At 38.1% G+C, this 26,075-nt stretch overlaps 4 protein-coding genes and 1 non-coding gene across 7 annotated transcripts; 1 reads left to right on the top strand and 4 right to left on the bottom strand.

Annotated features, from left to right (window-relative positions):
• Positions 1–7,809: 7,809 nt before the first annotated feature.
• On the top strand, positions 7,810–11,747 carry LOC110756454 (cationic amino acid transporter 6, chloroplastic-like). Its single transcript, XM_021957893.2, has 5 exons — positions 7,810–8,438; positions 8,547–8,769; positions 9,106–9,436; positions 9,659–9,887; positions 10,709–11,747. The coding sequence occupies exons 1-5, from the start codon at positions 7,868–7,870 to the stop codon at positions 11,263–11,265; spliced, it is 1,911 nt and encodes a 636-aa protein (XP_021813585.2). The 5' UTR covers positions 7,810–7,867; the 3' UTR covers positions 11,266–11,747.
• A 1,638-nt stretch (positions 11,748–13,385) lies between these two features.
• Positions 13,386–15,158, bottom strand: LOC110756471 (uncharacterized). 2 transcript variants are annotated; one of them, XR_002526681.2, is made up of 3 exons: positions 13,709–15,158; positions 13,552–13,601; positions 13,386–13,474 (listed from the first exon to the last, which is right to left on the bottom strand). XR_002526681.2 is itself a non-coding variant. In XM_021957915.2 (2 exons), exon 1 carries the CDS (start codon positions 14,787–14,789, stop codon positions 13,749–13,751), a length of 1,041 nt encoding a protein of 346 aa, XP_021813607.1. In that variant the 5' UTR covers positions 14,790–15,157; the 3' UTR covers positions 13,386–13,601; positions 13,709–13,748. The 2 variants fall into 2 exon arrangements, 1 of the variants encoding a protein (XP_021813607.1); XM_021957915.2 differs by having other exon boundaries at positions 13,386–13,601; positions 13,709–15,157.
• A 106-nt stretch (positions 15,159–15,264) lies between these two features.
• On the bottom strand, positions 15,265–15,336 carry TRNAW-CCA (transfer RNA tryptophan (anticodon CCA)). The gene has a single exon. It is a non-coding gene; the product is annotated as a tRNA-Trp (tRNA).
• Positions 15,337–15,782: 446 nt separating this feature from the next.
• On the bottom strand, positions 15,783–19,345 carry LOC110756474 (phospho-2-dehydro-3-deoxyheptonate aldolase 2, chloroplastic-like). Its single transcript, XM_021957918.2, has 5 exons — positions 18,689–19,345; positions 17,526–17,803; positions 16,794–17,070; positions 16,325–16,570; positions 15,783–16,206 (listed from the first exon to the last, which is right to left on the bottom strand). Exons 1-5 carry the CDS (start codon positions 19,214–19,216, stop codon positions 15,931–15,933), a joined length of 1,605 nt encoding a protein of 534 aa, XP_021813610.2. The 5' UTR covers positions 19,217–19,345; the 3' UTR covers positions 15,783–15,930.
• Positions 19,346–19,836: 491 nt separating this feature from the next.
• On the bottom strand, positions 19,837–25,383 carry UVH1 (Restriction endonuclease, type II-like superfamily protein). Of its 2 annotated transcripts, none has more exons than XM_021957873.2 (9): positions 24,406–25,383; positions 23,979–24,199; positions 23,812–23,897; positions 23,394–23,555; positions 22,020–23,003; positions 21,351–21,461; positions 21,008–21,268; positions 20,700–20,923; positions 19,837–20,327 (listed from the first exon to the last, which is right to left on the bottom strand). In XM_021957873.2, exons 1-9 carry the CDS (start codon positions 25,260–25,262, stop codon positions 20,117–20,119), a joined length of 3,117 nt encoding a protein of 1,038 aa, XP_021813565.2. In that variant the 5' UTR covers positions 25,263–25,383; the 3' UTR covers positions 19,837–20,116. The 2 variants fall into 2 exon arrangements, with proteins under 2 accessions (XP_021813565.2, XP_021813564.2); XM_021957872.2 differs by having other exon boundaries at positions 23,812–23,900; positions 24,406–25,381.
• Between the last annotated feature and the right edge of the window lie 692 nt (positions 25,384–26,075).

The following is a 26,075-nucleotide window of genomic DNA, read 5'->3' as shown; positions in this document are numbered from 1 at the left end:
GATATTTCAGTTAATTTTTAAGACTCCTTCAAGGTACTCATTATACAAATATAATTTTTCACTGTGGGTAGAGTTTAATATGTTAAAATGGATATTATATCAATGTACGTATAGAGAACTGCTAGTGTCAGTTGTACTCATTCATGAAATGGCGATTAAAAAGTTGAAAACTATATATTGATAACTATTTTGGTGACCTTATAATAAATTTCATACCAGCAAATGGTTCGAAGGGCAATTGCGACGGATCGATATGCTAGCAAAACTTCGATTTAATGGATGAGTTTGAGAACAGGAAAAGCTCTTTGCAACCGCTGATGATTAGCATTGGTGTTAAAGCTGTTCTGGGTTCTACCCTCATTATTCATGTCTTACATGAAGTTTTGAAAAGCTTTCTATATATGATTCAACTTCATGTACTTCATAGGAAAAATGCGTGCCTCTCTAGGTATAGGCTACTATATATTCAATCAAAATCTTGTAAAAGCAAAAGATTGATTGCTCGTCCAGAGCATGAACCACACCGAAAACCCTACTTTTTTTGCAAAATATATAAATTTCCTACGCAAATAAGGCAAGTAGTACACTTTCCATGGGTAATGTGCTACGCATGGGATAAAGAAATTATTAGATTGTCTCTGGCGTGGATGATGACCAGACTATTTTATCAAGGCCCTTTTGTTTTTTGTTTTTTAATAAATTTATTGTTGTTTTTTTTTAATGTCGAAAGTAGATTAATGCTCTTTTGTTTTGTAGGTATAAATGGATGGGTTCTTTTTAATGATGGCAGACCAAATTTTCATCTTAAAAGAAATATTTTGATAGGTTATATCTTTGTCTTGTGTTATTTTTTGGTTTAGTATTTGCCGTCGTAGTTTTATGCATCAAAAGATGACGGTCAATTTTACGACGGTGAATTCCCATCGTTTATTGAGATTTTTGTAGTAGTGATATATGCAAACAATTCCTTAAGTACTGTTATTAACCATCGTTTTCATTACAGCTAGAATTAGTCATACTTTTAAACTCTTCCTTTTTTATGGAAAATTTAAAGCCTAATTTTAAAGTGAAATACAAGGACAGAAATATTCAGAAAAGTAAGAGTTTACATATTTATGTGGAATCTTATCTTATGTTGATGTGTATGTTCACTGGCACGATGAAACTTCCATTATGGTTTGCTGAGAAATTCTAGGACACTGCATGTCAATATTCAATGCATCAATGGTCTCTCCTATCCGACCACTCTTCGGGGGGTTGTATTGAGAATATATGCCACATTTATATGGAATATTTGGAAGTGAAAGTATCGTATGATAATATATATAAGATTTGAGTTTCTCGAAAAATTATATATAACATCACGTGACATGTTGTGTTACAAATTCAGTTAGATTAACATATATTGAGTTTAAGATTAAGTATTAATAGTGTAACATTCATTGAGCATATCACATGGCATTAGTGCCCCATAGAAAATTTCTCACGTGTAAGATTATGTGCATAGTAAAGTTGGCATGGTAGAAAATACATGACGTCCTGCATGTTATATTAGACGTCCGCGTAGAAGAAAATCTGTATTTATAGATCTTCCTTCTAACTTCTAAGGACACCTTCTTCATGTGGACTTAACATGAAAGCTCATTATACAAGGTACGTGCACATAAAAACCCTAGCTAGTAACTTAATCATCTTGCCTTCTCATATGCTTCAGCCTTGCATAGCCTTGTAAGAGCTCAAGTACTGGAGTTAGTGGGCCTTTTCGTAGCCTTTTGCAAAAGGCTATATATAGGTTGATCATTTTAGTTTACCAAGTGTGAACTAGGTTAAATAAAACAAAAGTAATGTCACCTAGTTACTCTACCAGGACCCACATTCATTTTCCCAACACTATAATCACACTAGCTAGTTCAACTATAACAAGTTGTTACAACAAAGATCCAAATTTATAAATTTCCACATACACCAACAAAGAATCCATAAGAATTATAAGAAATATATATTGTTTAGGAAAGGTATCTCATCCATAACTATAGATTTTAAAACTGTCCAAATACAACTTGAAATAATAAAGAATTAGATATAAGACACTACGAGCTAGGCTTTTTTAATTTTTAAAAACTACTAGGGGAGTGCGGAGCAATCGAAACTTAAGAGTCCTCCAACGTTGAAAAGAAAAGTGCCACTAAATTAATACTAAACTATAATAGTTAATTTTGCATATAGCAAGTGGCTGCAACCGCATAGGTTCTTTGTTCAGGGGTTAGGTTGAGGTTAGGGTAGGGATAGAAAATCCACTTTTCTCATAAAATCCATGGAGATCACTTCGAAGTTAGTGATGCATAGAATACCTACCTTAAAAATAAATTACGAATCATTTCATGAAACATTATATGATGCAAGCTAATCATCGAGTGGTTGACTGTTGGAATGTCCTTGTTAGGCACCACACCACGCCAATGTCTCCTTGACTTCCCAATAAATTTTGTGCACCACATATCCAAGTTTTCAATGAGATTGGTTTCCACAGTTGGATTTCCTTTCCTCCATTACCACCTATCTTGCCAAAAAGTTTAAATCGGATTTTCTCATATTCAAACACTTTGCCCAAAAATACTGTTCTGTGGCATGAATGACCCCTTCTAATTCCACAATCAATCATTGGCTCCAAGAAGACAGTATAATTTGTAAAGCAATTCTCTTTCTCAATGTGAGACAGAGACTCACCACCATTAAACATGTTGTCGTTGAGATTTATGAACTGTATTCTTTAAATTTTTTATTTTTATAAAGGGAAGGGGGAACTGTATTCTTTAAATTTTTTATTTTTATAAAGGAAAGGGGGCTTCTCATACACACACACTACTAAGGTGTCATGGAGATTTGAATTTTGAGATCATTAGTCTGCAAGTAAAGATCATTTTTCAATGGGCTAGAGACCAATAGTTGGACACTGTTTAGTCTCACATTCATATACAAACTTTTTGTTTACCATGCATTATGTCATAAAGAAAATTTTATAACTATTTTGGTTTTTGGGTTTTTGGGTTTTTTTTCCTCATACAAGCGATATTAGAGAGAAAAGAATCGTGAATAGAAGACTCTTAACAACTTGAACTACAAGCTCTTATATCAACTTTGTAACTCAACTCATCGTCAATTTGCAAAATCATCATTCTTTTTGTCTAACAAACTATTAAGATAAAAACTTTGGATCGCTCCACTTGCTTCGCACCAGGGCCGCCCCTCCCATTTAATATTGAAAGTTCCAAAGAATAATCAATTAACCCCACGAGCTTCACCCCCTAGGAATCTTTGAACAAATTCAACAAAGAGCAGATATGGTTTTTGAGAATTTGGGTTGCGTTGAGGCCTCTCATGATCTACTTTCTACCCCCTGAATATCGGCTTTTGATGGTAGAAAAAGATTAGGGTAATGAGCTTATAATCATATCCAATCAAAATGCTTGTAGTTTTTCCCTGTCTAGTGGGATATATTATGATATATACGACCATGGATTAATATATCCAAACGACACTGGCGGCTTATATCCGTATGGATCGTATAAAGATTTATATGATGGCACTAGAAAAGATGAAAGCTTTTGTCTTTAAGTAAATGGAGACCTAGTTTAGGAAATCAAAACCTTTCCTTCTTAGTTGCTATTAAATATATAGATTAAGCTAGCTAGCTAGCTACTCATATCACAGAGACTAAAGACATAAGACAAGTTGGGTTTAACTTATGATAAACATATAATGTCAATAGATATCTTATATATTGATCAGTGGGATGCTTTCATTTCATGTATATATTTTCTTCACATATATAATATTGGCAATAAACATTAATAGCGCTTAATCATTGACACATGAGGTGGCTAAAAACATTATTAGTATATCTAATATATAGCACAATAGACACAAATAATCGTGCGTCCATGTTATATCTAGTGTATTTAGCCACCTCATTTTGTGTCATTGATGCCAGTGGCCATTAATGTTTGTTTGTCTAGTAACATTTTTCAGGTTGTTACTCTCCATTAAAAAGGAAAAAGAAGTGAAGTTCATGTTACATCCCCTAAAAAAAGCCTAGTTGCTATGATCATGCTCGAGTTTATTCATATATATATATTCAAACTTTGCTTAAACTTCGCTTTCTTTACTTATTCGTGTTTATTGATTATTGTAAACCAATAACCTATGTCTAGGGTTGGCATATCCAAATCAACCTGATAATAATGAAGCTCACCTTCCTCACCGTCTCAATCATATCCTATGTAGTAGCCAGGGCACTCTTTCTCCCTCCCCCATCTATCTCCATTGGATTTTCTACTTATTTTGGCATTAGTCGGTGCTTAATACTAACCCCCAAAACTATAAAGATATAAAGCGCATTTAAATTCGTAATCCAAGGCCTATAGTTAATGGTCGATGTCAAAAGAAATTATAAAGAAGCGTGAGTAGCGCTCTCTCGTCAGATTGTCAAACTGCGAATCTGAATTACAAATCCTGGCAAAACAATCTGATCAAGTGATCCCAATTGACATAGTCTGCCAACATAAAATCAGCCCAACATTATATTATATCCTCAAATGTACGAATACCTTAGAAAGCTTACACCTTAGTAAGAGTACACAAAAGGAACTTATTAATTAAGGATTATCCATGTTGATTCCTTCCCTCAAAGAAAGGCATTTTGTTCCTCCATAGGCGACCTTATACTATTCTTTTTCTCCTCCTTTTTATTACTATTATATATTGTCTCTTCTGACGTATAAAACAAAGCACTTTTCAAGTATAACAGGAGGACCCTATATATATATATATGAAGGTTCCTTTGGCATTAAAAAACTCTAAGAAGGGACATTGGCCACACTCACTATGGAGGAGAGGTGAGGAATGAGGTCAATGGAAAAATAGATGACCCACTTGAGAAAATAATCAAAAGCAAAAGGCTCCCACTGCTTCCTACCACCCTTCTGAGTGCAACTTCACTACCCAATCACATTGAAAAGCATAAGAAAAATTCCATTCTTTTAATGCTTTTCTTATTATAGTTATGTGATTATGCCTACTACATTGTGATGTGTTATTATAATCCAATAAATGTTTAGTGGCACAAATTGTACCCTAATCTCTCTTTCATCTCAGTTCATACTTCATACAATGTATGACTCCAAATGCTTTAGAATATTAAAACCAAATCTTTAACTCTATTTAATTTCTGAATTTTCTAAAGACTACAGGATGTGCATGGGGCAGGCAAAGGGGCAATGTCATAGACAAGAGGCAAGGTAACTGTCACGAACACATTGTATCATTTAAGTGTTAGATTGATATACATTGTCTATCCATTTTTCTAAAGTGCAATATTTTGGGGTTTACCGGTTGTTTAATATAGTAAGATATATAGTTCTTGCATGTCACATAATCTATGTTTGATATACATTGTTGACTCATTATTTGATAATTTTAAGGAATCATTGTCTAACATTAAATTGTCCGCGAGTACGAACAATGATGCTCTGAGTGGGTTGTTAGAAAATTTTCATATACAAAGGATAAGTAACCCCACATTAGGAATTAATGATGATTTAGTAAATTTAAGTGCTAACAAGAGCTTAGTTATTTGTATGAGTTTAAACAAGCCGACCAAGGCGAATATCATAGTGCTTAAGCTTGGGTTGTTCAAACTCTATCGAGCTTTGATTTGGTTTGATTTGTTTCTTGTATGCCGAGTTGGAACGAGCAAAAAAAAAAATTCGAGCTTGACACGATCGAGCTCAAGTTGTATCGACTAACTGTTGGAAGGTCCTTGCAATTTACTTGGATGTACACCTTCACAAATTACATCAAATTTATATGGTTATAATGATTTCTCTTTTTGAAAGTCTACTTAGCAATTAGAGAACCACTAATTCAAGCAATATGATATGACTATATATATTCCTGATATATATATATACATATCTCAAGTGGTACATGCCTAAGCTTATAGGTGATGTAACCTCTTCATCAAATCCATCTAGACTTTTGACAGAAAGTTGCCTGCAAATGCAATATCTTCTGTAGTATCACATTGTGACGTGTGTGTATATATGCAAAATGGACCACTTAATCCCAAACAAATATTCTCGAGCTATCGATGCCTTTCAAATCGGGGTGAACAAAGATTAGCTATGATGACTTGAAGTGGATAATAATGCTAATTCTGTTCATCTTCTTAATCCTCAATGCCTATATGCCTATATATGTTTGATTTGATTCACATAAAAGAGAATTCTTTTTGACTTTTTTTACAACAAAAGAATATGAGAGAGAGAGAAAAAACAAACAAACAAGAGAAGAGATAATCTTCACATTGTGATGATAGCTAGGGCACCACTTAAACCCTAATTTGTTTTATTTATTTAACCGTCAACTGCTAAAACAGATTCCCATGCATCCACTTTCTATTGCTGAAAGCTACATAAAGCCTTTTGAGCTGCTAGCAAAGTAATTTGACGAACTCCTATAGGTTGAAGGGAGCCAAATTCTCTCACAACCTTAAGATGAGAAGCTTGTGCTTGAAGGGAGATGATGGGCACAGAGATTAAATTCGTCTAGTAAGTAGAATATACCTGCTAAAAATTAGAAAAATTAGTGGCACTAAACCCAGGATTGTAAACCTTAGAGCTAGCTATGGGACTAATAGCCTAGAAAAGGTAATTAAAGTAAGAGCAAGCGAAAATTTGAAAGCCAATGAGAAATCCACGAATGATTGTTAATAATGGCTATATTCTTTGGGGGCTTTTAGGTAACATATTTGCATCTCATTACTATCATCACCGATATTGTCGGTAATTTAATCATCTTTATAGTAGGGCATGTGTGAAGTTTTATATAAATGACCTCGATGTCATTATATGTTGTATTTATTTTTGTGAAGTTTTCTAATGACTTATGTATTCATGAGTATTTCCTCTTGTATTATTTCAAAAAGACTTGAGTATTATATGTTTTCTTGAAAAGTATATGTTTTCTTCTATTATTTCAAAATGGTAGACTAATAAGTTTGAATTCCATAGAATTTGAGCATTCAATCGAAAATCAATTTAGTGTAAAGGCTTTACTTTTCCGATATGGAATAATACTCTTAACAAAATTAATATTAAGACAACTGTTTAGAAAAAGCTCTCTCTCTCTCTCTCTCTCTCTGTGGCAAGGTTTTACAAGAGTACTCTAACACCACTCGTTTGGCACCTTAAACAGAATTTTAAATTGACTATAAACACAGCGCTCCATTAACTTGAGTTGATCATCTAAGATAGAGCATATCAAGACCGAGAAATAAAAATAAAAAACAGACATTGATCAATCCTAATGCACTAACATGTCTATTGCTCCAAAATAGATGGATATCTTCTGGATGCTGTACATTACAACTGTATCAGCAGCAACTGTGCATGACAACATATTTATATATTCTGTTGAGGAATCAAGTCCAATTATTCTTGACACTGTGAGAGGAAACCTTTAGCTGCTTTAACAAAGTGTGAATGGATGCTTGTCACATCTTTTCAAAGTTTCTGGTGAGGAAAAGATTGGGTCAAAGTCCCTTCTAATCTTCACACTATGATTCCTCTTTCAAAGCTCATTTCAAAATGGCTGGGCCTTTTTTCCACCTTTTTCTGCATGCTCTCTCCCATAACAGAAGAACCTCTTTGAAGGTACTTCTTGGGACACTCAAAAGCTGTTTGTATATGTGCATTAAGTATGTACTATATGTGTGTTTCTGTATGTGTGTGTGTGTGTGTGAGAGAGAGAGAGAGAGAGAGGAGGGTTTTATTGTCATTTTCAGTAAGGCCAAGGGCAAACTAGGTGCATGCTTTCAATAAAGGTGGGGACACTGATTTGGGTTCTCACATATCAACCTTTAGTGAAAGAATCAAGCAATATATCATCTCCCAAATGCATATTTAAACCTTCACACCCAGTTGTCCCATGGAAGCCAAAACACTTCCTTAATTGTTACACAAACATGGCCACCACCACCACCACCACCACCCAAACTTCTGCACCCAACAACACCACCACCATTTGCTTCTCCAAATATCTCCATTCCCTTTCTCAAACACCCCACAGGCTTAGGAAGAGAATGCTGGCCACATGGACCCCTGACCAAGAGCTCAACCAAGTGAGGCAAAGGTCTGGGGCAGAAATGAAAAGGAAACTCAAGTGGTATGATTTGATGGCCCTTGGTGTTGGAGGAATGCTTGGTGTTGGAGTCTTTGTCACAACAGGCCAAGTAGCCTTCCAGACATCTGGCCCTTCTGTCTTCATATCCTACATCATTGCAGGAATATCAGCCCTTCTTTCTTCCTTGTGTTACACTGAATTTTCTGTTCAAATCCCAGTTGCTGGTGGTGCCTTTAGTTATCTCAGATTGACCTTTGGTATGAACCATTAGATCCGTTGTTACCCTATTTGGTCATAAGGGTTCTAGCTAAATATATCAATTCTTCATTTTCTGTTTTCTTAATTACTTTCATTTTTATGTGAAGGTGAGTTTGTGGGTTATTTTGCTGGGGCTAATATACTCATGGAGTACGTATTGTCAAACGCTGCGGTTGCAAGAAATTTTACTGATTATTTATCCTCTGCATTTGGTGAAAATGATCCAAGGACATGGAGAGTAAAAGTAGATGGTTTGGTGGAGGGCTTTAATATGTTGGACTTCCCAGCTGTTGCTCTTATTCTTCTTCTCACTCTCTGCCTTTGCCATAGGTTTTGATCTGTTCCTACCTATTTGTTTGCTTACTTCTAGTTCTACCTTATATTGCTTTCCTATTTTCACAATCTAGGTGCCCTACAAATTGCAACTTGCTAGACCTTTTTAAGGAATGAGTTGGTGGGCATTTGGATTATTTAGTGTTATATATATCTTCTTTATATCAGTTGCCAAGTTTTTTTTTTTATAATACATTATCATTGCAACCATCACCATTACTGTTGTTGATAATAATTTCCTAAAGTGTTATTGGGTTATCAAGTGATGGTATCTTTTGTTTCAGTGGATTTTTAAAATGATGGGTGATATATTAATTTCTTTTGGGATTGCAGCACAAAGGAAAGCTCCCTGTTGAATCTTATTATGACAGTCTTCCATGTGGTTTTCTTTGGATTTATTATAATTGTTGGCTTCTGCAATGGGAGTACCAACAACTTGGTGAAGCCTAAAGGACTTGCTCCTTATGGTGTTAGAGGTGTTCTTGATGGGGCAGCTAAAGTTTACTTGAGCTATATTGGCTATGACTCAGCTTCAACCATGGCAGAAGAGATCCAAAACCCTTCAAAGAACTTGCCAATCGGAATAGTTGGCTCCGTTGTCATCACCTCCGTGCTTTACTGCCTTATGGCCTTGTCCTTGTGTTTGATGGTTCCTTACAACGAGGTAAAGTAATTAAGAACTTGTTACTTCATCAAATGAACTAGCAGGAACACTTTCTACCATATAACGAGAAAATTTCCGATATAGACACCGGCATGTTTTAGCCTACATACACAAAAATGATATGAATGAAACATGGTAGAAAGACACAATTAACTAAAGTGTTTTGTTCTGAGCAAATACTGCAGCTTCCTAATGATTTGGAATTCTTCAAATGGTTCATAGATATCAAAGAATGTGGCATTTTCAATGGCTTTCAGACAGATTGGTTGGGAATGGGCAAGTAATCTGGTTGGGGCAGGTGCAAGCTTGGGGATTGTGGCTTCACTCTTGGTTGCCATGTTAGGCCAAGCTAGGTACCTTTGTGTTATTGGAAGGGCCAGGCTGGTGCCTTCATGGTTAGCCAAGGTGCATCCTTCAACAGGCACACCCTTGAATGCCACCCTCTTCTTGGGTAATTAAGTAAATCTTTGCATATATGATTTTATAATTGCTTTGCTTATCCATGAATCATTATTCCATGTGCATCCCAAGATAGAAATAACACTCATAAGTGTACGTAGATGGTAAATTAGTTGTTACAAAAACATTCATAAGTGTACGTATATGAATATGTAAATGTATATGGTTTTTTTTTTTTTTTTATTTTAATCAAAGCCAAAGCTTTACCTTCAATAAGAAAATGTCACTTTCATCACACATCCTTATGTGGAAGTTTAAGTTTATATATAACCGACGCATATAAAAATTTCACCGAGGGTGGGTAGACGACCTGCCAAGTTATATATCAAGCACTTATTCAACACTTACAACAAGAATTCGACTCTTTATATGCATCACCTTTAATCTTTTTGAAGGATCCATATTAATTAAATTTATAGGAAAACTTGATCTCCCATTATATGACTTGTTAGACAACCAAACATTGCTATGGAAACAGAACTAAAACATTGAAACTTCCTTGGTTGACGTATGTTTCCACTTCCAAAGCTACACAAAATGGAGGGAAGAACATAGAGAATAATTTATAACCCCTCTTTACTCATATACTTTTAATATATTATGCTTTTATTGGTGTGAAACATGCATTCATTTTGCCAATAAATTCCCACTTTTTCTTTTTTCTTTTTTCTTTTTCTTTTCCCTCAATTACATCATATATGAACATCACTAATTAAGTTCTCATCAAATCATACAAACACAGAAACAGTTGAAGAAAAAACAGTATAAAACCAGAGACAACCTGATAAATCCTTTTGTCTTCCTATGATGCAGGACTTTGCACAGCATCAATTGCACTCTTCACCGACCTTGAAATAGTTATAGACATGATCTCCATCGGGACGCTGTTGGTGTTCTACCTTGTGGCCAATGCTCTCATTTACCGGCGATATGTGACCATTAGCAACAACCCCCCATTTCAAACTCTCTTGTTCCTCTTCCTCCTCTCATCTAGTGCCATTGGCTTTGCCATGTCATGGAAGTTTAAGCAACAACGCTGGGGGCTACCACTTTTCGGAGTGTCTACGATCACCATCATTGCCTTCTTCAACTACACAGTTCCTTGCCTTCGCCATTCCACCGGGTGGTCGATGCCCTTCATGCCATGGCCTGCTGCACTGTCTATCTTTCTTAATGTGTTTCTCATGACAACAATGACGAAGTTCTCATTCCAACGGTTTGCGATATGGGCATGTTTGATAACATTGTTCTATCTGTTGTATGGTGTTCACTCAACTTATCAGGCAGAGGAGATGGGGACTGGTGAAGATGAAGTGGATCCAAGCTCAGCTGTGCAACAAACAAAGCTAGACAACATTCAAGTGCTTTGACTAATTATGTTTATTGTCTTTTACTTCTTTTTTATCTGGTTTTTTTTGTTCTCATGCAGTTTTTGTGGTACTTAACTTGGGTTCAGGGAATTCCAATCAAGCAAAAAGGAATTCCAATCAAATAGAATGACAAAGTTAACTGTGCATAGAAATGCCACAGCAAAAGACCAGTGTTATCTGAATCGAGAAATGATACGGTACCTGTAATATAATAAACGATACGATATGTGTAATGGGAACTGATAGGGGGTTTGCTAGTTTCTGTGGTACATGTTCGTCAAAGATAGAATTACTTACCATCATCATGAAACTCTTAATGGGAGTGGACAAGATGATTGGGGTCATTCAGCAAGTAATGATGGAGACACTAAAGAACCTCAGGATCCAATATAAAGAAAGAGGGAAATTCCTCTAGCAAACTCAACTCTTCATTTTACTAAAATCTCCTTGTCAATAATGAAAACACAACTAAACTATGCTTTGTTTGTCTTACATGGATGGTAGAGCTACTCTTGACAATCCTCACCACATAATTAGAGAGATCATGATTCTCTCATATTAAGAAAGATTATGAACCTTTCTTGAGAAAGCTCAAGAGTGTTTGTCTGCATATCAGCGGTCTCAAATTCGAAGTCCAACTGCACATCCTCTTCTCCCTTCCAAACTTTGACAGAAAAAAAAAGAAAAAAAAAAGGGCTAAATCTTTTTTGAGATTCACTGGTTCAGACTTGGCCCAAAGTCCATTCTGGATATTTAAGATTTGGATTTAGGGAGCCAAGCCCAATCCAAATTCAGTATCTCTAAATATCAAAATGGTTAGGCCTTTTTGCCTACGTGTGAGAATTGACTTTAGCCCAGTTCTTTATATATATATTTGTTTTTTTTTTCATTGTTTTTTAAGTACACTTGAGAAGAATTTACTTTGTCCACAGAAGGGTGCTGAAATGGAAGAACTTTGTATGTTTTTCTTTCACTAACTTATCATTTGGTTAGGCGAATGCAACTACTCAGGCTTCACTTGTAAACACAATCTGTAATTAATTTTAAAATTACCTTCAACTGGAATTTGTTTTAACAGTCCCATTCACCTGGACACCAGGGTTTGTTTTAACAGTCCCGTTCACCTGGACACCAGGGTCAAGGGAACATCGTAATCACTTGCCGTTAAATCTCATCTAACGGTAAATACTGCACAAGCCCTCAATTTAAGAAAAAAAAAATAACTTTAATATTTAAAACACAAACTGAAAGTTCAATTATAATTATACCCAAAAAATAATGAATGCTTAACCCCATCCACTCCTCTCACTCTCACCGTCTGCCCCTTTCCATCCCCAGAAAAGCCTCCTTCCTTTTAATGGGTGGCTGGTTCTCTCTCTTATTAATTTCTGGTTTTAAGTTTTATGATTTCAGTTCTTACAGAACTATGTAGGTTTCCAGAAATGAGTTCAGCACCTTCAAGATTTAAAAATTTTCAATACAATTCTTGTGTTATTCTGGAAAGCTGTCCAGAAAACCATAATACAACACAAGAAATCATAATTTCAGAATGAGATTCTGTAGGTTGGTAATAAAAGCTGTAAATATCTAACTATACAATGAGACCTATAAAAAGTATGTTCGAATCCTTGGATTTGCCGAGATATTTTGAAGTACAACAATTTCTATAGAAGCGTTCATAAGTCGAGATCGTATTAAAAAACTACAAAATTTTCGAAAATGGAGATGAAGAGTGTGCAAGCAACCTGTTTGTGGATTATGGTACTTTTAATATCGACTTCATATGCAAGTGCAGATGATCAATCAATGTTACCAAAATTGCATTGGCACCTGTACATTGCTTACTGCAGCTATGTGTGTCAACTATGCTTGGGGCAACATCAAAGCTCCTAGGCCCCAATAATTATGTACAATGCAATGTGGTTGGAACAAGGCACATTTTGGTATGCTTGGGTTGGGGCAAGACACATTTATGATGTTGCCTAGCCCCCAACAATTATGCATTGATTGATGAGATAATTACCATTATTTCTCTTTTATATATGGAAATGATTGATTATGAGCTCATTTTGCCTCATTGCCAAAACCATAACTTATAAAGAAGAGGGCATCTAACAATATAGAATTGAAACACAAATGCATTTCACTGTTAGAAGATTAAAGTCATAATCCCACAAGTCTACCAACTAACATCTTCCAAACCTTGAATCTGTGAATCAGTCACAAAAGAAATTAGCCAAATTCACCAACCTATAACAAGTAAGAACATGAGCCTACAAATCTTACTTGTTGTCAAGGCACATCATCCATCCTATTATACAATCCTTCTCATTTACCTACACAACACAAAACATGAAAAAATCATTCATCAAATTTAAAAAATAAAAAGAAAAAGAAGTGGAACATGAGGCTGATTTAGCATTCAAATCAAAAGAGAACTTACAGAATGAAGAGCAAAATAGCAGGTTGCCTCAGCCCCATATCTAGGAATCAGATGACACCACCTTCATCTTCTTCTTCTTCTTCTTGCTTTCCAACAATGCATCCACACAGGCAGCCAAAACCTGCTTCTGTGACTCCATTATAAGCTCATTCTGCCTCATTTCCATCTCCATCCTCATCTTTACAATATCCCTTGCCGTCTCCATCTTCTTCTTCTCCATCTTCAAAAACACTTCTCCCATAAACTCAACCGATGAAGCCATCTGTCCAATCGGATCTTCCACCTCTTTCCCAACGCCATCAGAATCCAAACCCCCTCTGAACTTCTTATAAAACCCACTTCTTGTACCAGCTCCATAGCTGCAATCACGCTTCAAGTTCAGCTTGGGGCTAAACTTCTCATTACAAGTTTTGCCATAACTCTTGCTCCTAAATTCTGAAGGGCCCAAATTCCTATCACCCGAAGATTTTACAGGAAACCCACGAGCCCCGTCATTTCTACCACTCATATATCGATCAAAACCAGCTGAAAAGCTAGAATTCTCCCCTCCTCTACCACGAACACCGACGTTGACCCGAAACCCACCTCCAAAGCCAGCACCTTTCCGGGTTTCCTCATCTGGGTCGCTCAAGTTCTGATCAGATTCAGCCAAATACCTATCATTTTCATCCTTTCTCACCCGAAACCCACGTCCAAATTGAACACCTACCCGGGTTTCCCGATCCGGGTCGGACCCAAAAAGCGCAGGAGCCTCACATTCCAAGTCAAACATGTGCCGAAAAAGATCCCAGGTAGAGAGAAACCGACCCGGGTGCGTTGAACCGCGTTGTTTCTCATTCCGGTAGCGCTTCCGGAGCTTCTCCATCTTGTGGCGGCACTGTATGGCGGTCTTGGGCGGCGATACTAGCGGGCACCGGCTAGCCAGGGCGGCGGCCACCGTTTCCCAGTCGGAGGCTCTGAGATTGGATCGGCCGAGAGCGGACCAAGTGTCCTTGTAGATGGAGATCAGGGCTTGCGCTTCGTCGTTGGTCCAGCAGGGTGGCGGGAACTTGCGGGGCTTAGGTTGGGGGAGCGCGGCCATGGCGGGTTTGGGTTTGGGTTGGGGTGTAGGATAAGGAGGAGGGGAGCGTAGGTTAGGAAAGGAAGGAAGGTTGTGGTGGTTGGGAATGGCATTGTTGATTTAATGAGGGAGAGAGAGAGAGGTGGGGGCAGTGGAGTGGGTAATGCTAACGTGCGCAGGTGAAGCGGTGCGCAGAGTCTGTAAGGCTACGAGAGAGAACTATACTCTCCGCCCCTATAGGCCAATTTGTACCACCACGCCCCTACTGACAGTCAGCTGAGCCCACGCTACGGAAAAAAGTGCTTTTTGTGTTTGTGGGGGGACAGGCGGTGGTTGCTTCTGCTCTGGCTTCAAATTGGCTTTGGGCTTTTAGCTCAAGAAAGGGGAAAATAAGAAAAAGCACTTTCTGATTTGGGGGTTTTTTATTTTTTAGGTCTGACCTGATCTGGGATTGGGCCTCAGAAAGCAAAAATGTGAAAAATGTAACAAAAAATTTTGAACCCGACGTGAATCGAACACGCAACCTTCTGATCTGGAGTCAGACGCGCTACCATTGCGCCACGGATCCCATGTTGATGGCTTCCTGCATCTTTTGCTATATATTAGATTCGCATAAATTCTATTCCAAAATCCGCATTGATGTTGAGTGTTTCATGCATCATTTATCAATCTGATATAAATTCCATGATTTGTCTTATTTTTGTATAAATCTTTTCTTCAAAAATTCTAACTAAACTTCATGTGCAAATCTACAGTATTTTCTTCCTTCTGGTCTTTTGTTAATTTCATTATGGAACTTTTTCTTCACCATATGCACCATTGGTCTACTGAAAGAAACCATCTTTCGGTATGTTAAAATGGGATTAAGCCACTGTAATTGTGCCCTTCTCCCATGCCATGAACACATTTATCATTTCGAGTCGTAGGAATGTCATGATGATTAGATGAAGCACAATTGGGATTTGGACCGGTGAGGGGGGTCTGATAATTAGTCTGTCATTTGTCTTAACTTAGTAAAACTGACAAGATAAAATGCAGCTGAAGAAAGGGGGAGGGGGAATTCCTCAAAGGTCATGCCTTTTTATGTATACAAAATTTCATTATTCCAGAAGAACATAAATAAATCTATAAGAAGTGACGAAGGAAACAAAACTGCAAAAGCTTACGCAGCAGAACTACCATTGATCTGAAACTCATTCTTAGATCTTAACCTGTCTTTCCTCAACCTATCTGCTATTAAAAAGGCCAGCTCAAGTGACTGGGATGCATTCAGCCTGGGGTCACAATGTGTGTGATAGCGAGAGGTCAAGTCATTGGCGGTCACAGTCTTCGACCCTCCAATGCACTCTGTCACATTCTGCCCAGTCATCTCCAGATGCACTCCTCCGGGATAGCTCCCTTCTTGTTCATGGACATCAAAGAAAGCTCTCAATTCAGCCTGAGGCAAAGAAGATCACCTCCAAGTAATCAGTAAAGTAGATGAGCAACTCACAACTCACATTGTGCTAAAATATATAGAATAACCAGAGTTTTAGTTCCACGGATTTAGTACTTACCCTGATTGCATCAAATGGCCGTGTCTTCAGCCCACATGGAGCCTTTATAGTGTTCCCGTGCATGGGATCACTGACCCATGTGACAATAAGCCCAGCTTGACGCACAGCTCTGATCAAATGCGGGAGCTTTATCCGCATATTATCTGCTCCCATCCTGGTAATTATTGTCAGCCTACCAGGTTTGTTATGAGGGTTGAGAATTTCACACAATTCCACAAGCTCCTTTGGATCCATCTTATCACTCACCTGCACAATTTCAAACATCAATGCCTAATTAATGAAGGCAAACTATTTAGCAACCTTTTTACCCCCTTACAACACCATACTAACTACAAAAATGCAGAAAGATTTTTATTGCTAAACTGTGATACACAAAACCAACAAGACAAACATCACGAAAATAACATTTTGATAAAACAATCCCCATCTTTTATTGTTTCCTTGAATTCTAAAGTATCAGCTAATTTACCTTAATGCCAAGAGGATTGGATACACCCCGAAGGAATTCAACATGTGCTCCATCCAATTGTCGAGTCCTCTCACCTACCCAAAGCATGTGTGCAGAACAGTCGTAATAGTGGCCTGTTGTTGAATCCTCTCTAGTCAAGGCCTGCTCGTACTGTAAATGAAGGCATTCATGAGATACCCAAAACTCAACTGTATTCATTATCGGATTGTCAGCAGTAGCCCCTGCAGCATTAAGGAATCCAATAGCTTCATCTACTCTCTGTGCAAGTTCCTTGTACCTATCCTCGGCCAGGGAAAATCATTGCAAGCAACAAGAAACAAACCTTCGTCAATGTGTATAGTGAAGTACTATTTCACATCTAGAATTCAATACTAGGGGATGATAATAGGAAACCTGGGACACATAAGAAAATGTAGCAGAAACTTCTAGGTGTCTACCTCCACCATCTTGATTTTTAGCCGATGAAATATTTAATTTTGCAAAAGTACGCCAGAGAAGCTTTGGTTAGATGACAAAACCCAAATCTTGGCAACCTCTGGCATGCTTTATAACATCTGAGACCACTAAAATGGAGGTGCTAACTCCCTAAGAAAATGGCAATTGCTTGCTTGACTGGTATGTAACTTTCTGGCTCGTTCAGAGACAAAAGATTCTCAGAAGTGGAGGCTAAATGGAAGAAAACTAAAAGACACGATTGGAAGTATCACATGAAAGTCAAGATGTGATTTATACCTGTTTCCTTGCTCACTATGCTCTACGAAGTCAAGCTTCCAATCTGCAACTCTCTGCATGGCAGCATACCCACCAGTGGCAAATGCTCTAAGGAGATTCAGAGTGCCAACAGATTGGAGGTATGCTCTGAGTAACCTTTGTGGGTCTGGTGTTCTGGATTTCTCATCAAACGCGTCACCATTGATATTGTCTCCCCGATAACTTGGGAGTTTCACACCATCTTTAACCTCAAATGTTTCAGACCTAGGCTTTGCAAACTGGCCTGCCATTCTTCCAACCTGTCATATAAAGAAAATATCAGATTAGACTGTTTGTAGTGAAGCTGCATATGCCGAATCAGTGGGCCTTGTTTACTGACAGGTATACTTAGTTAATAAGTGGGAGTGACTTCCTGGCAATTACAGTACCAATTTCTTATGACAAGGATAGCTGCAATCAAAATCATCAACAACATTACGTTGTTGCAAAAGATTAAACGAATTTCCACCATATCACCCTTTACACTACACTCTCTATGGAAGATCTATTTAAATGTTTAGGATAACAAGACTAAAAACCCATAAGGTATGTTGTAGTGAAACCTAACAAATCATGATCTAAAGAATCTAGTAAGGCAACCATGAACTCAATTGTCATTGTTGTTGAGTGTATGCAGCAGCCAGTACTGCAGCACATTAATCCACCCAAATCCAATATAAGATTCAAACATTTCACTTCTTTCCAGTATATTTTCAGCAGCCATGATAGGCATTGAGGAGATGGTTGCAGTCAGCATCTCAATAGCTAATATCATGAAAGCCCAATTATATCAAAACTACAACTTATTTTCCTTTCTTTTAAATGCACAAAATCATTGAATACCTTTGTCAATACAGTGAGTGGGGCATACTTTTGTCAATATAGTGGGCGCTAATCCCCCAACCCCACAAAAAAAAAACATAAAAAAAAAACAAACCAACACAAAACAAAATCACTAAACTGATAATTAAGCAGAATGTGTATGTAATTAATAAACAAAAAGACTCAAAAGTGCAGAGCCAATCCCTTGCAAGCATAAAATAATCCTAAAAGGACAAGAATGAAAACCCAGATAATCAAAACAAAAACCCAACAAATTCACCAAAAGCCCAAATGATAATTCCAGAGGAAGAAGAAAAAGGGACCTTGATGACGGGCATTTGGGCACCGTAAATGAGAGTGATGGCCATCTGCAAGAAGACCCTGAAGGTGTCTCTGATGTTATTGGCATTGAACTCCTTGAAGCTCTCAGCGCAGTCTCCACCCTGCAGCAAAAAGGCCTCTCCCATTGCGGCCTTGCCCAGCCATGTCTCCAGCCGCCGCGCCTCTCCGGCGAACACGATTGGCGGGAACGTCTCCAAGGTGGTCAAAACGGTTCGGAGCTCATCCGGGTCCGGGTAAACGGGCAGCTGATGGGCCTGCTTGGATTTCCACGAGTCCAAGGCCCATTCTTGAGGCCCAAGAAGGTGACCAGTGGCGGATGAAAGTGTGGAAGAAGAAGAAGAAGAGGAAGAGGAGATTGATGAGGCAACGATGGTGGCGGGGTTGGGCTTTTTGGGGAGATTGAGGAGCTTGAATGGGTTTTTGGGTGGAGGGGTGATAGTGTTACGGGAGAGGAAGGGGTTTGGGGTGGTGAGATTAGCAGAGCCTGTGGCTGTGGTTGTCAGAGACATATCAGAATGTTCTTTCTGGAGTTCAGTTTTCTGTCAGAGACTGTGAGTGGGACGGTGGATCTTATTAGAAGATTTTCTGTTGTTTGTCTGTCTATTTATTATATAAAGGGGTATCAAATGTTTTTTCATCCTATGGACTCTATAGAAATTACTCACCACCACATCATCTTATATACGGGGATAAAGAGAGTTCAATTTTCTTTTGTCAAAAAAAAAAAATCGATGATGCATTCAAAATACGAGCAAATACATTTTCTTACCAACTCATATTCTAAATGAACGAAACTATTGACAACGGATATAATAGTAAAGGTCAATATTAGGAGTGTAATCAATTGAGATTTTAATGAATTCAAAAGGTATTTAAAAGTTTGTGTATTCAATCATGATTTTGTATTCAATCCAAACAAGAACACGAGAAATTCTTGAGTCTGTATCAATTAAAATCTGAAATTGTTGCCAATTATATTTGGGTAGCCGCTCAAACTTCAAAGCTTAGATAGATGTTGTGTCTAATTGAATTTGTGCTTCAATAGTTTATAGTGAAAATGTGAAATCCTGGTACTTTCAGTTAGAATCTTCCACCAAGTCCACACTCGAAATTCTAAAAATGGCGATGATGCAAGAAAAGGTATCAATTTAGATAAATCAAATATTTACAGTAATGACAATTAATTTTTGAATTAATTGTCTAAATATCCTATACGTATGACTAATCAAACAATGAATTGCCAAATTACAATGACTTGGACTAAAAGAAAAATGAAATGGCCAAAAGAAGCCCTTCAACACAACAACAATTTTCAAATGACAAGATCATCCGGGAGGAAAGTAATCAATCATTGCAACAATACCACCAATGAATAAATTATATAGGTACAATTATGCTACTGCTAATCTTCATAGCAGGGTTGGATACTTGGCATCGAGGAAGTCTCTGAGAGTGCGAGCAGCTTTCTGACCACCCATCAATTCGGCTAGCCTCTCCACGGGCATAAGAGCGAGTTCTGCCAAGCTCTTACATCCGTCCATTAAGGCCCTGTAAGTCGAATCTGTCACCCCCGGAAGTCGTCTCAAGAACTCCACGGCAGACGTATTGTAATTTTCAGCCCTGAACATTTAGTACACTATGCCATCAGAGTTACATCAGGAGTATGAAGGAACCAAATAAACCCAACTCCATGGTCAGGTCAGTGACTGAGGTCCATAAGAGAGGGAGTAGGGTTTTGCATGCAGAAGCACATACAAGTATTTAAGTGGAACTGACTGATGTGGTTCCACTAGTGACTAAATTCCACTATAAATATGCAGCATTGATTATTTATTTAAGAAAAAGTGCACAAGGAGGCCTTGTGTAGACTACATGCTCTACTAAAAAGAGTGAAGTCTCCCTATGCCCCCAAGAAGAATGAAAGATCGGAATACAAGCTTAAGAAGCTAAGACTGCAACATGCAAAAACCAGTTGAAAATCATGCATCTTACCTCACATCATCTTCCACAACTCCATCTTCGGAGGGTACACCAACTCTCATTGCTTTGGTTTCATCAGGTTCATCCTGATTTGCCTTAAGAGTAGTAAATATTTCAGCAGTAGCATGCAAACTGCGAGACCAGATGATTCGCAGCCGGGGGAAGTGTAGAGCAAGCAACGACAGCTTAGATATAATACTATTTGGTGTGACATCATCACCAATATCACTTGCAGACTGCAACCAAACATCCAACAAAATATACCAGCTTAGCATTAGGCCTAGCAATTGATCCATCTCTACAGATATGATTCATATTACCTGAAATGAGAAGCTTTTATCCTGTGAAAATTCAATCAGGAGAACAGGTATTCTATAGTAGCGAACCATTGTTTCCACTTGGTGATAAAGACGACCAGATGTGAAACTCATAAAAAGATCTTGGATACTCTTTCTCTCCACGCATATTAGTGGAGAAAGGATATAATCCCCAACTTCCAACGTCACGGGTATTATGTGCATGCCTTTCTGGTGGAGAACATTTGGGAGGCTGCTCATGAACTCCCTCATGTCCACTATGACCTGAAAGGTTGAGAATTCTTAAACAAACTGGTTCTGCTAGTAAAGGAGATATAAAACGATAACATAGGGTAAAGAAATGCACCTGCATTTCCTTCTCAACCTCCTTTCTTCCCCCAGCCTTTCTGGTTACAGAGTTTTGGGATGACATAGTTTGAGGTTCTAGGGAAGAATTCAATCCCAGGCAGTTCCCATCCTAATGTAAAATCCAGGCAAAACCCACTCAAATAAAGGAACATAAGCACTACACCATGAAGGGTCTAGATACGCAAATGATTAAAAACATGACAAAACCAATATATCGAATGTAATATTATCCAAGAAATATGTACTGAATAATGGTTCCACCAGCAGGCCTTGTTCACTGAGAAATTAGTCTTTAAGCAACACATACTTAACCCAGTGCCAGTAGTATATGTTTCAAATGATTTTACAATAAAAGACATAAATAGAGCTACGCACAGTGAACAGAAGAAACTATTCTTCCACCTGTACACTCAAGAGTAGTTTGGAGAAATAGTAATGCAGCAAAAGTTCATATAGTCCATGTAGAAGGCTAAAAGTCCAGCACTAAGAAGCAACAAGAAGGCAATCCTAAACAGTTTTTAGAAGCTATATTTGGTTTATTGAAGCAAATTCACATTATCCACTCGCAAATTTGATATAAAACTACAGTAATGATACCAGAAATAGACTGTAAAACATTGATAGCAAACAGTCCCAGAGAAGATTATAAATTGGAAAATAACCAAACCTGATCAACTGGTATCATCATCAGTGACTTCTGCCTGATCAAAGATTCAAATGCTGCATTCTCCCTTCTTATGCTTGCCTCAAACTTTTGCACCTCAGAAGATTCTTCATAGAAAAGAAAATAAACTTTCAGCTTCTTTGAGGGGTTCTCGGCTTTATGGACTTCAATTTCCCTGACAAAACTCATATCTGGATGGTAAACAATAATTATAGAGGGTCTCAGAATGTCAAGTATGGGTTGACCACTTTCTAGAGCATAAAAGTGCACTGGAGGTAGTGGCTTAGCATTTCTGGATACAGTAGAATCAGCTTCTCCAGTATGCTTCCTCAATACCCCTTGATCTACAGTGTCACCCTGGCATGTTGCTTCACTAGAATCAGCTGTCACCACCTGATTGAGTTGATCTGCTTGCCCTTCATTTTCTGAATCAGATATAACAAGCCTATCCAATATTGCTTCTTTTTTATCATTATTATCGTCATTATTTCCCAAACTCTTAACATTGGCTGGGCCTTTTTTATTCCTTACTTTTCCCCTACCCTTTCCACGCCCTGTGCCACGAAGAGGAGGATCATCTCCAACAGCCTCATCTTTTTTAGCTTGCTTTCTAATTTCTGACGCTGAAGCCAAAAGCACATCATGTTCCTGCTTGTTTCCGCTGCTAGCTTCAGCATTCTGTGGGGGTTTTATAGGAACTACGTTTCCCTTTCCACGTCCTCTCCCACTAACAGGAAGCTGAGGATCATCTCCAACAGCATCATCTTTTTTAGCCCGCTTTCTAATTTCAGCAGCTGCAGCCAATAGTGCATCATTTTCCTGCTTGTTTATGCTACTAGCTTCTGCATTCTGTGGGGTTGGTGCATGAACAACTCCATCTAGAATCCCAAAACCTTTGGGCTTCTTTGGTTTCTTTTTAAACCGTGTATGCAAGTCACGCAGCTCTCCTTTGCCCAGCAAGTAGTTTTCCCATTCATCCCGCATGACCTACACAAGAATACACCCCATTAATTGGTTGATCAGCTTTTATACAAGTTTATTCACCATTGATCCTTGAAAGCTAATTTATTTTAAAAATTTATAGAAAAAAATAGAAATTAATGCCCAGCCACTCTTAGATTGCTTAAAGAGTTCGAAAATGTATGAAACTATATGATTATTTATCTCATTGAACAAACAATGCCTACAAACCTATTCACAAACGCAATTTCCTTAAGGAAAAAAAAAACCCTTAATATACAAATTTGAATTTCATACTTGACTGAACAATCAAATCAAGACTAAGGTTGCATACCCTTTCCAGTTTTCATTTATTTGACAGTTAATAGACAATGCAAGCCAAAGGAAACAAACTTAGAAAAAAGAAATTAAGAAAACCTTATGTGGGCCATTGGTAATGAAATCTTCAAGCTGCAAGCATGAGCGTTCATCTTTGCATGCCACTAGAACAATGCCACTACCATCATCATCTTCTTCAACCAGATGTTCTCCTCTTGGAAAAGCCTGTTGTCTTTCCTCTTCTATCTCTTCAAGAACCTCCTGGAATTAAAATAAAACATTGAAATGTTGACAAATTTATCGCTTGAGTTATCAACTTCATTATCATCCCTATAGTCATTCAAACTGAAACACTAGAAGCAAATGATATAACTGACAGAAGAAAAGCCGTAGAATTGGATCACAACTAATATTTACTTCGTTATACGGTTTAATGGTATATTGATCCAACAGGCTGTGCATTCATAAAAGATGAATAACATTTTGACCACATAAAAATGGGAACTCACTCACTCACACTTAAGACCTTCCACTTCGGTGCCTCCTCTAAAACTTCATCTAAAACTACCCCACTACTTGTACTGGTCGATGAAGTGCCACCAACTGCTACATATGCAAATACAAAAAGGTTCAAAAATACAAAATAATAAAAGAAGTACCACGGAGACAATTATTATTCCTCACCTTGCTCCTTATCATCATCCCCCTTCAGTTTTCTTTTCTTGCCTTTCGAACTCTTAACCTTATCACTTAACATCACACCATCTGACGTCACAAATCGATACACCCTTTTCTTCGCATACTCAAATATCTTATAGCTCGACTCTGCAAATATCCAAACCGATCGAAAACTCTCGGACACTCGCAGTGTATCCAAGTACTTCAAATAAGTTACTGCATCATATCTACCAAAATAACGACATTTCAAAATCAATCACCACTGCTAACCCAACAGTTATTTCTCAAAAAAACCAAAACAAAATCCTTAATTCACAAACAAGTGCAACAAATCCCAGATACTAATTGAATCATATCTCTCTCTTACCAATCTAAAACGCAAACCAAATGCAAAACAAACCCAGAAAGAGTAAAAGGCAAGATTTTCAAGTACCGAACAAGGTAATCCAAGAGCTTCCTGAGGGTCTTCAAGTCAGACACAAGCTGCTTAGTCTTCTTCCCCAAGGTATGCCAAATGGGATCCAATTGCCTCCTCACAATCTCATCAAACGACTTAAACAACCCATTCTCCACAGTCAAGTCTTCCACATCAACCTTATTGGTCTTCCTCATCTCCTTCAAACAAGCATCCATGACCTCAATGATGGCCTTCTGAATGCCCACCATGTGTTTGGTCATTGGCACCCTTATATCCACAACCTCCGGAGCCTCCCTCTCCAACTCCTGCGACACATCAACGTGAAACCTCGGCCAAAGGTGCATCTTCCTGATGTACAAGCACTTCATAATCCTCTCAGCCTTGGCAAACCCAGAAACCATGGAGTGGGGCTTGTCAGAAAACGCGCGAACAAAGGCGGTTTTGTTGAGAGAACGGAAGATCCTAACAATAAAAGCCTCAGTGGAGGTTTCAGTGAGGGAATGGACGGTGGGGATGATGAGGCCGGCGATTTGGGAGGTGGGTAGTTTTTTGGCGAGGAGGTCAACGATGAGGATGCGAGGGGTGATGAAGAAGACATTGGAGGAGGTGTAGAGAGAGTGGCGATGGTGGGACGGGAGGTCTGCCGAGATTTCGGGAATTGGGTTTGGGTGGAAATGGTGGAGGAGTTGAGATTTGAAGGAAGGTTGGTGCGGAGAGAGGATGAGGAGGGTGCCCTGAGAAGGTGTGTGGAGGAGGAGGAGGGTGGAGATGAGTTTGGGGAGGCAGAGGCCTGCGGAGACTATGACCAAACCGCTGCCGTTTTGTGGGTCGTCGAGGAGTTCTGTGATTATGTGCTCGTGGAATTGGACCATTTGGAGGAGGAGAGTTGGAAGAGTTGCAGAGTGGAGAGAGACCAAGTTTTTCAAAGGGTTTTTGAGGGTTGGGGAGGATTGCTTTGGTGCTGTTGTATTAGGCTGTGCAACTGTTTCGAGTTCCCGGTTGTTTTTTTATTTTTATTTTTTAATACAAGTGATATTAAGAAGTGATATGGGGAATTCGAACCCAATCTCGGATGCCGTAGTAACTGCTCTTAACTACTTATAGAGTCTTCGGTGATTAATGTTATTAAAGATCTATAAACTAAAGAAATGTAACGAAGTGTTATTAATCTATCTAAATTACAACCCAAGTTGAGTTGAAAATTTAAAATTTACTTTGTATATAATAGTACATCACATATAAAAAGTTTAGGTCTGCTTCTCCATCTCCATTGTAGTCGTGCAAAAAAACTAGAATAGTGAGGGAAGACCAATTAAGAGAAATCGATTTTAGCTAGTGTCAAACACATCAAATTTGGTTTTGTTTTAAAAGATCAATCTTCTTTTCCTCAAACCTCTTTCACTCATGCCGTCAGTTTTCTTGATTGAATTCTTGACTATGTCATCAATTACTTAGGTTGAAGTTCTTTGTTTCTTTTGATTTTGCTAAGGTTTTGTGGAAGTTATCTGATTCTCTTTTAAGCTACGATTTTTTCAATGAACAAAATAATCATCAAATTTTGTTTAAATGAAGTGAAACATTCAGATTTGAATTTGGAGAAAATATGAGAATAAGAGGGAAGGATAAACAAACAAGAGAGAGGATCCTCTCCCTTTCCGCATGGTCCCCAAAAAGAATAGTTGCTC

Source organism: Prunus avium, chromosome 5 (genome assembly GCF_965620075.1).
Source record: "Prunus avium chromosome 5, drPruAviu1.hap1.1, whole genome shotgun sequence".
NCBI classification, from domain to species: Eukaryota; Viridiplantae; Streptophyta; class Magnoliopsida; order Rosales; family Rosaceae; genus Prunus; species Prunus avium.
Note: the sequence above shows the minus strand (reverse complement) of the source record. Positions and strands in the feature narration are given on the sequence as shown.

Bases quoted from the DNA above. Each gene is read 5' to 3' on its own strand.
- LOC110756454 (XM_021957893.2), top strand. From the start codon at position 7,868: ATGCTTTCAATAAAGGTGGGGACACTGATTTGGGTTCTCACATATCAA. The intron at 8,439-8,546 runs GTATGAACCATT...TTTTATGTGAAG, and splicing joins TTATCTCAGATTGACCTTTG to GTGAGTTTGTGGGTTATTTT. The intron at 8,770-9,105 runs GTTTTGATCTGT...TTGGGATTGCAG, and splicing joins ACTCTCTGCCTTTGCCATAG to CACAAAGGAAAGCTCCCTGT.
- LOC110756471 (XM_021957915.2), bottom strand. From the start codon at position 14,789: ATGGCCGCGCTCCCCCAACCTAAGCCCCGCAAGTTCCCGCCACCCTGC.
- LOC110756474 (XM_021957918.2), bottom strand. From the start codon at position 19,216: ATGTCTCTGACAACCACAGCCACAGGCTCTGCTAATCTCACCACCCCA. The intron at 17,804-18,688 runs GTCCCTTTTTCT...TTTATATGACAG, and splicing joins CCCAAATGCCCGTCATCAAG to GTTGGAAGAATGGCAGGCCA. The intron at 16,571-16,793 runs GTAAATTAGCTG...GAAATTGTGCAG, and splicing joins CCAATCCTCTTGGCATTAAG to GTGAGTGATAAGATGGATCC.
- UVH1 (XM_021957872.2), bottom strand. From the start codon at position 25,262: ATGGTCCAATTCCACGAGCACATAATCACAGAACTCCTCGACGACCCA. The intron at 21,269-21,350 runs GTGCATTTCTTT...TCAACCTTTCAG, and splicing joins AGGTTGAGAAGGAAATGCAG to GTCATAGTGGACATGAGGGA. The intron at 20,328-20,699 runs GTAAGATGCATG...CTAAATGTTCAG, and splicing joins GTTGTGGAAGATGATGTGAG to GGCTGAAAATTACAATACGT.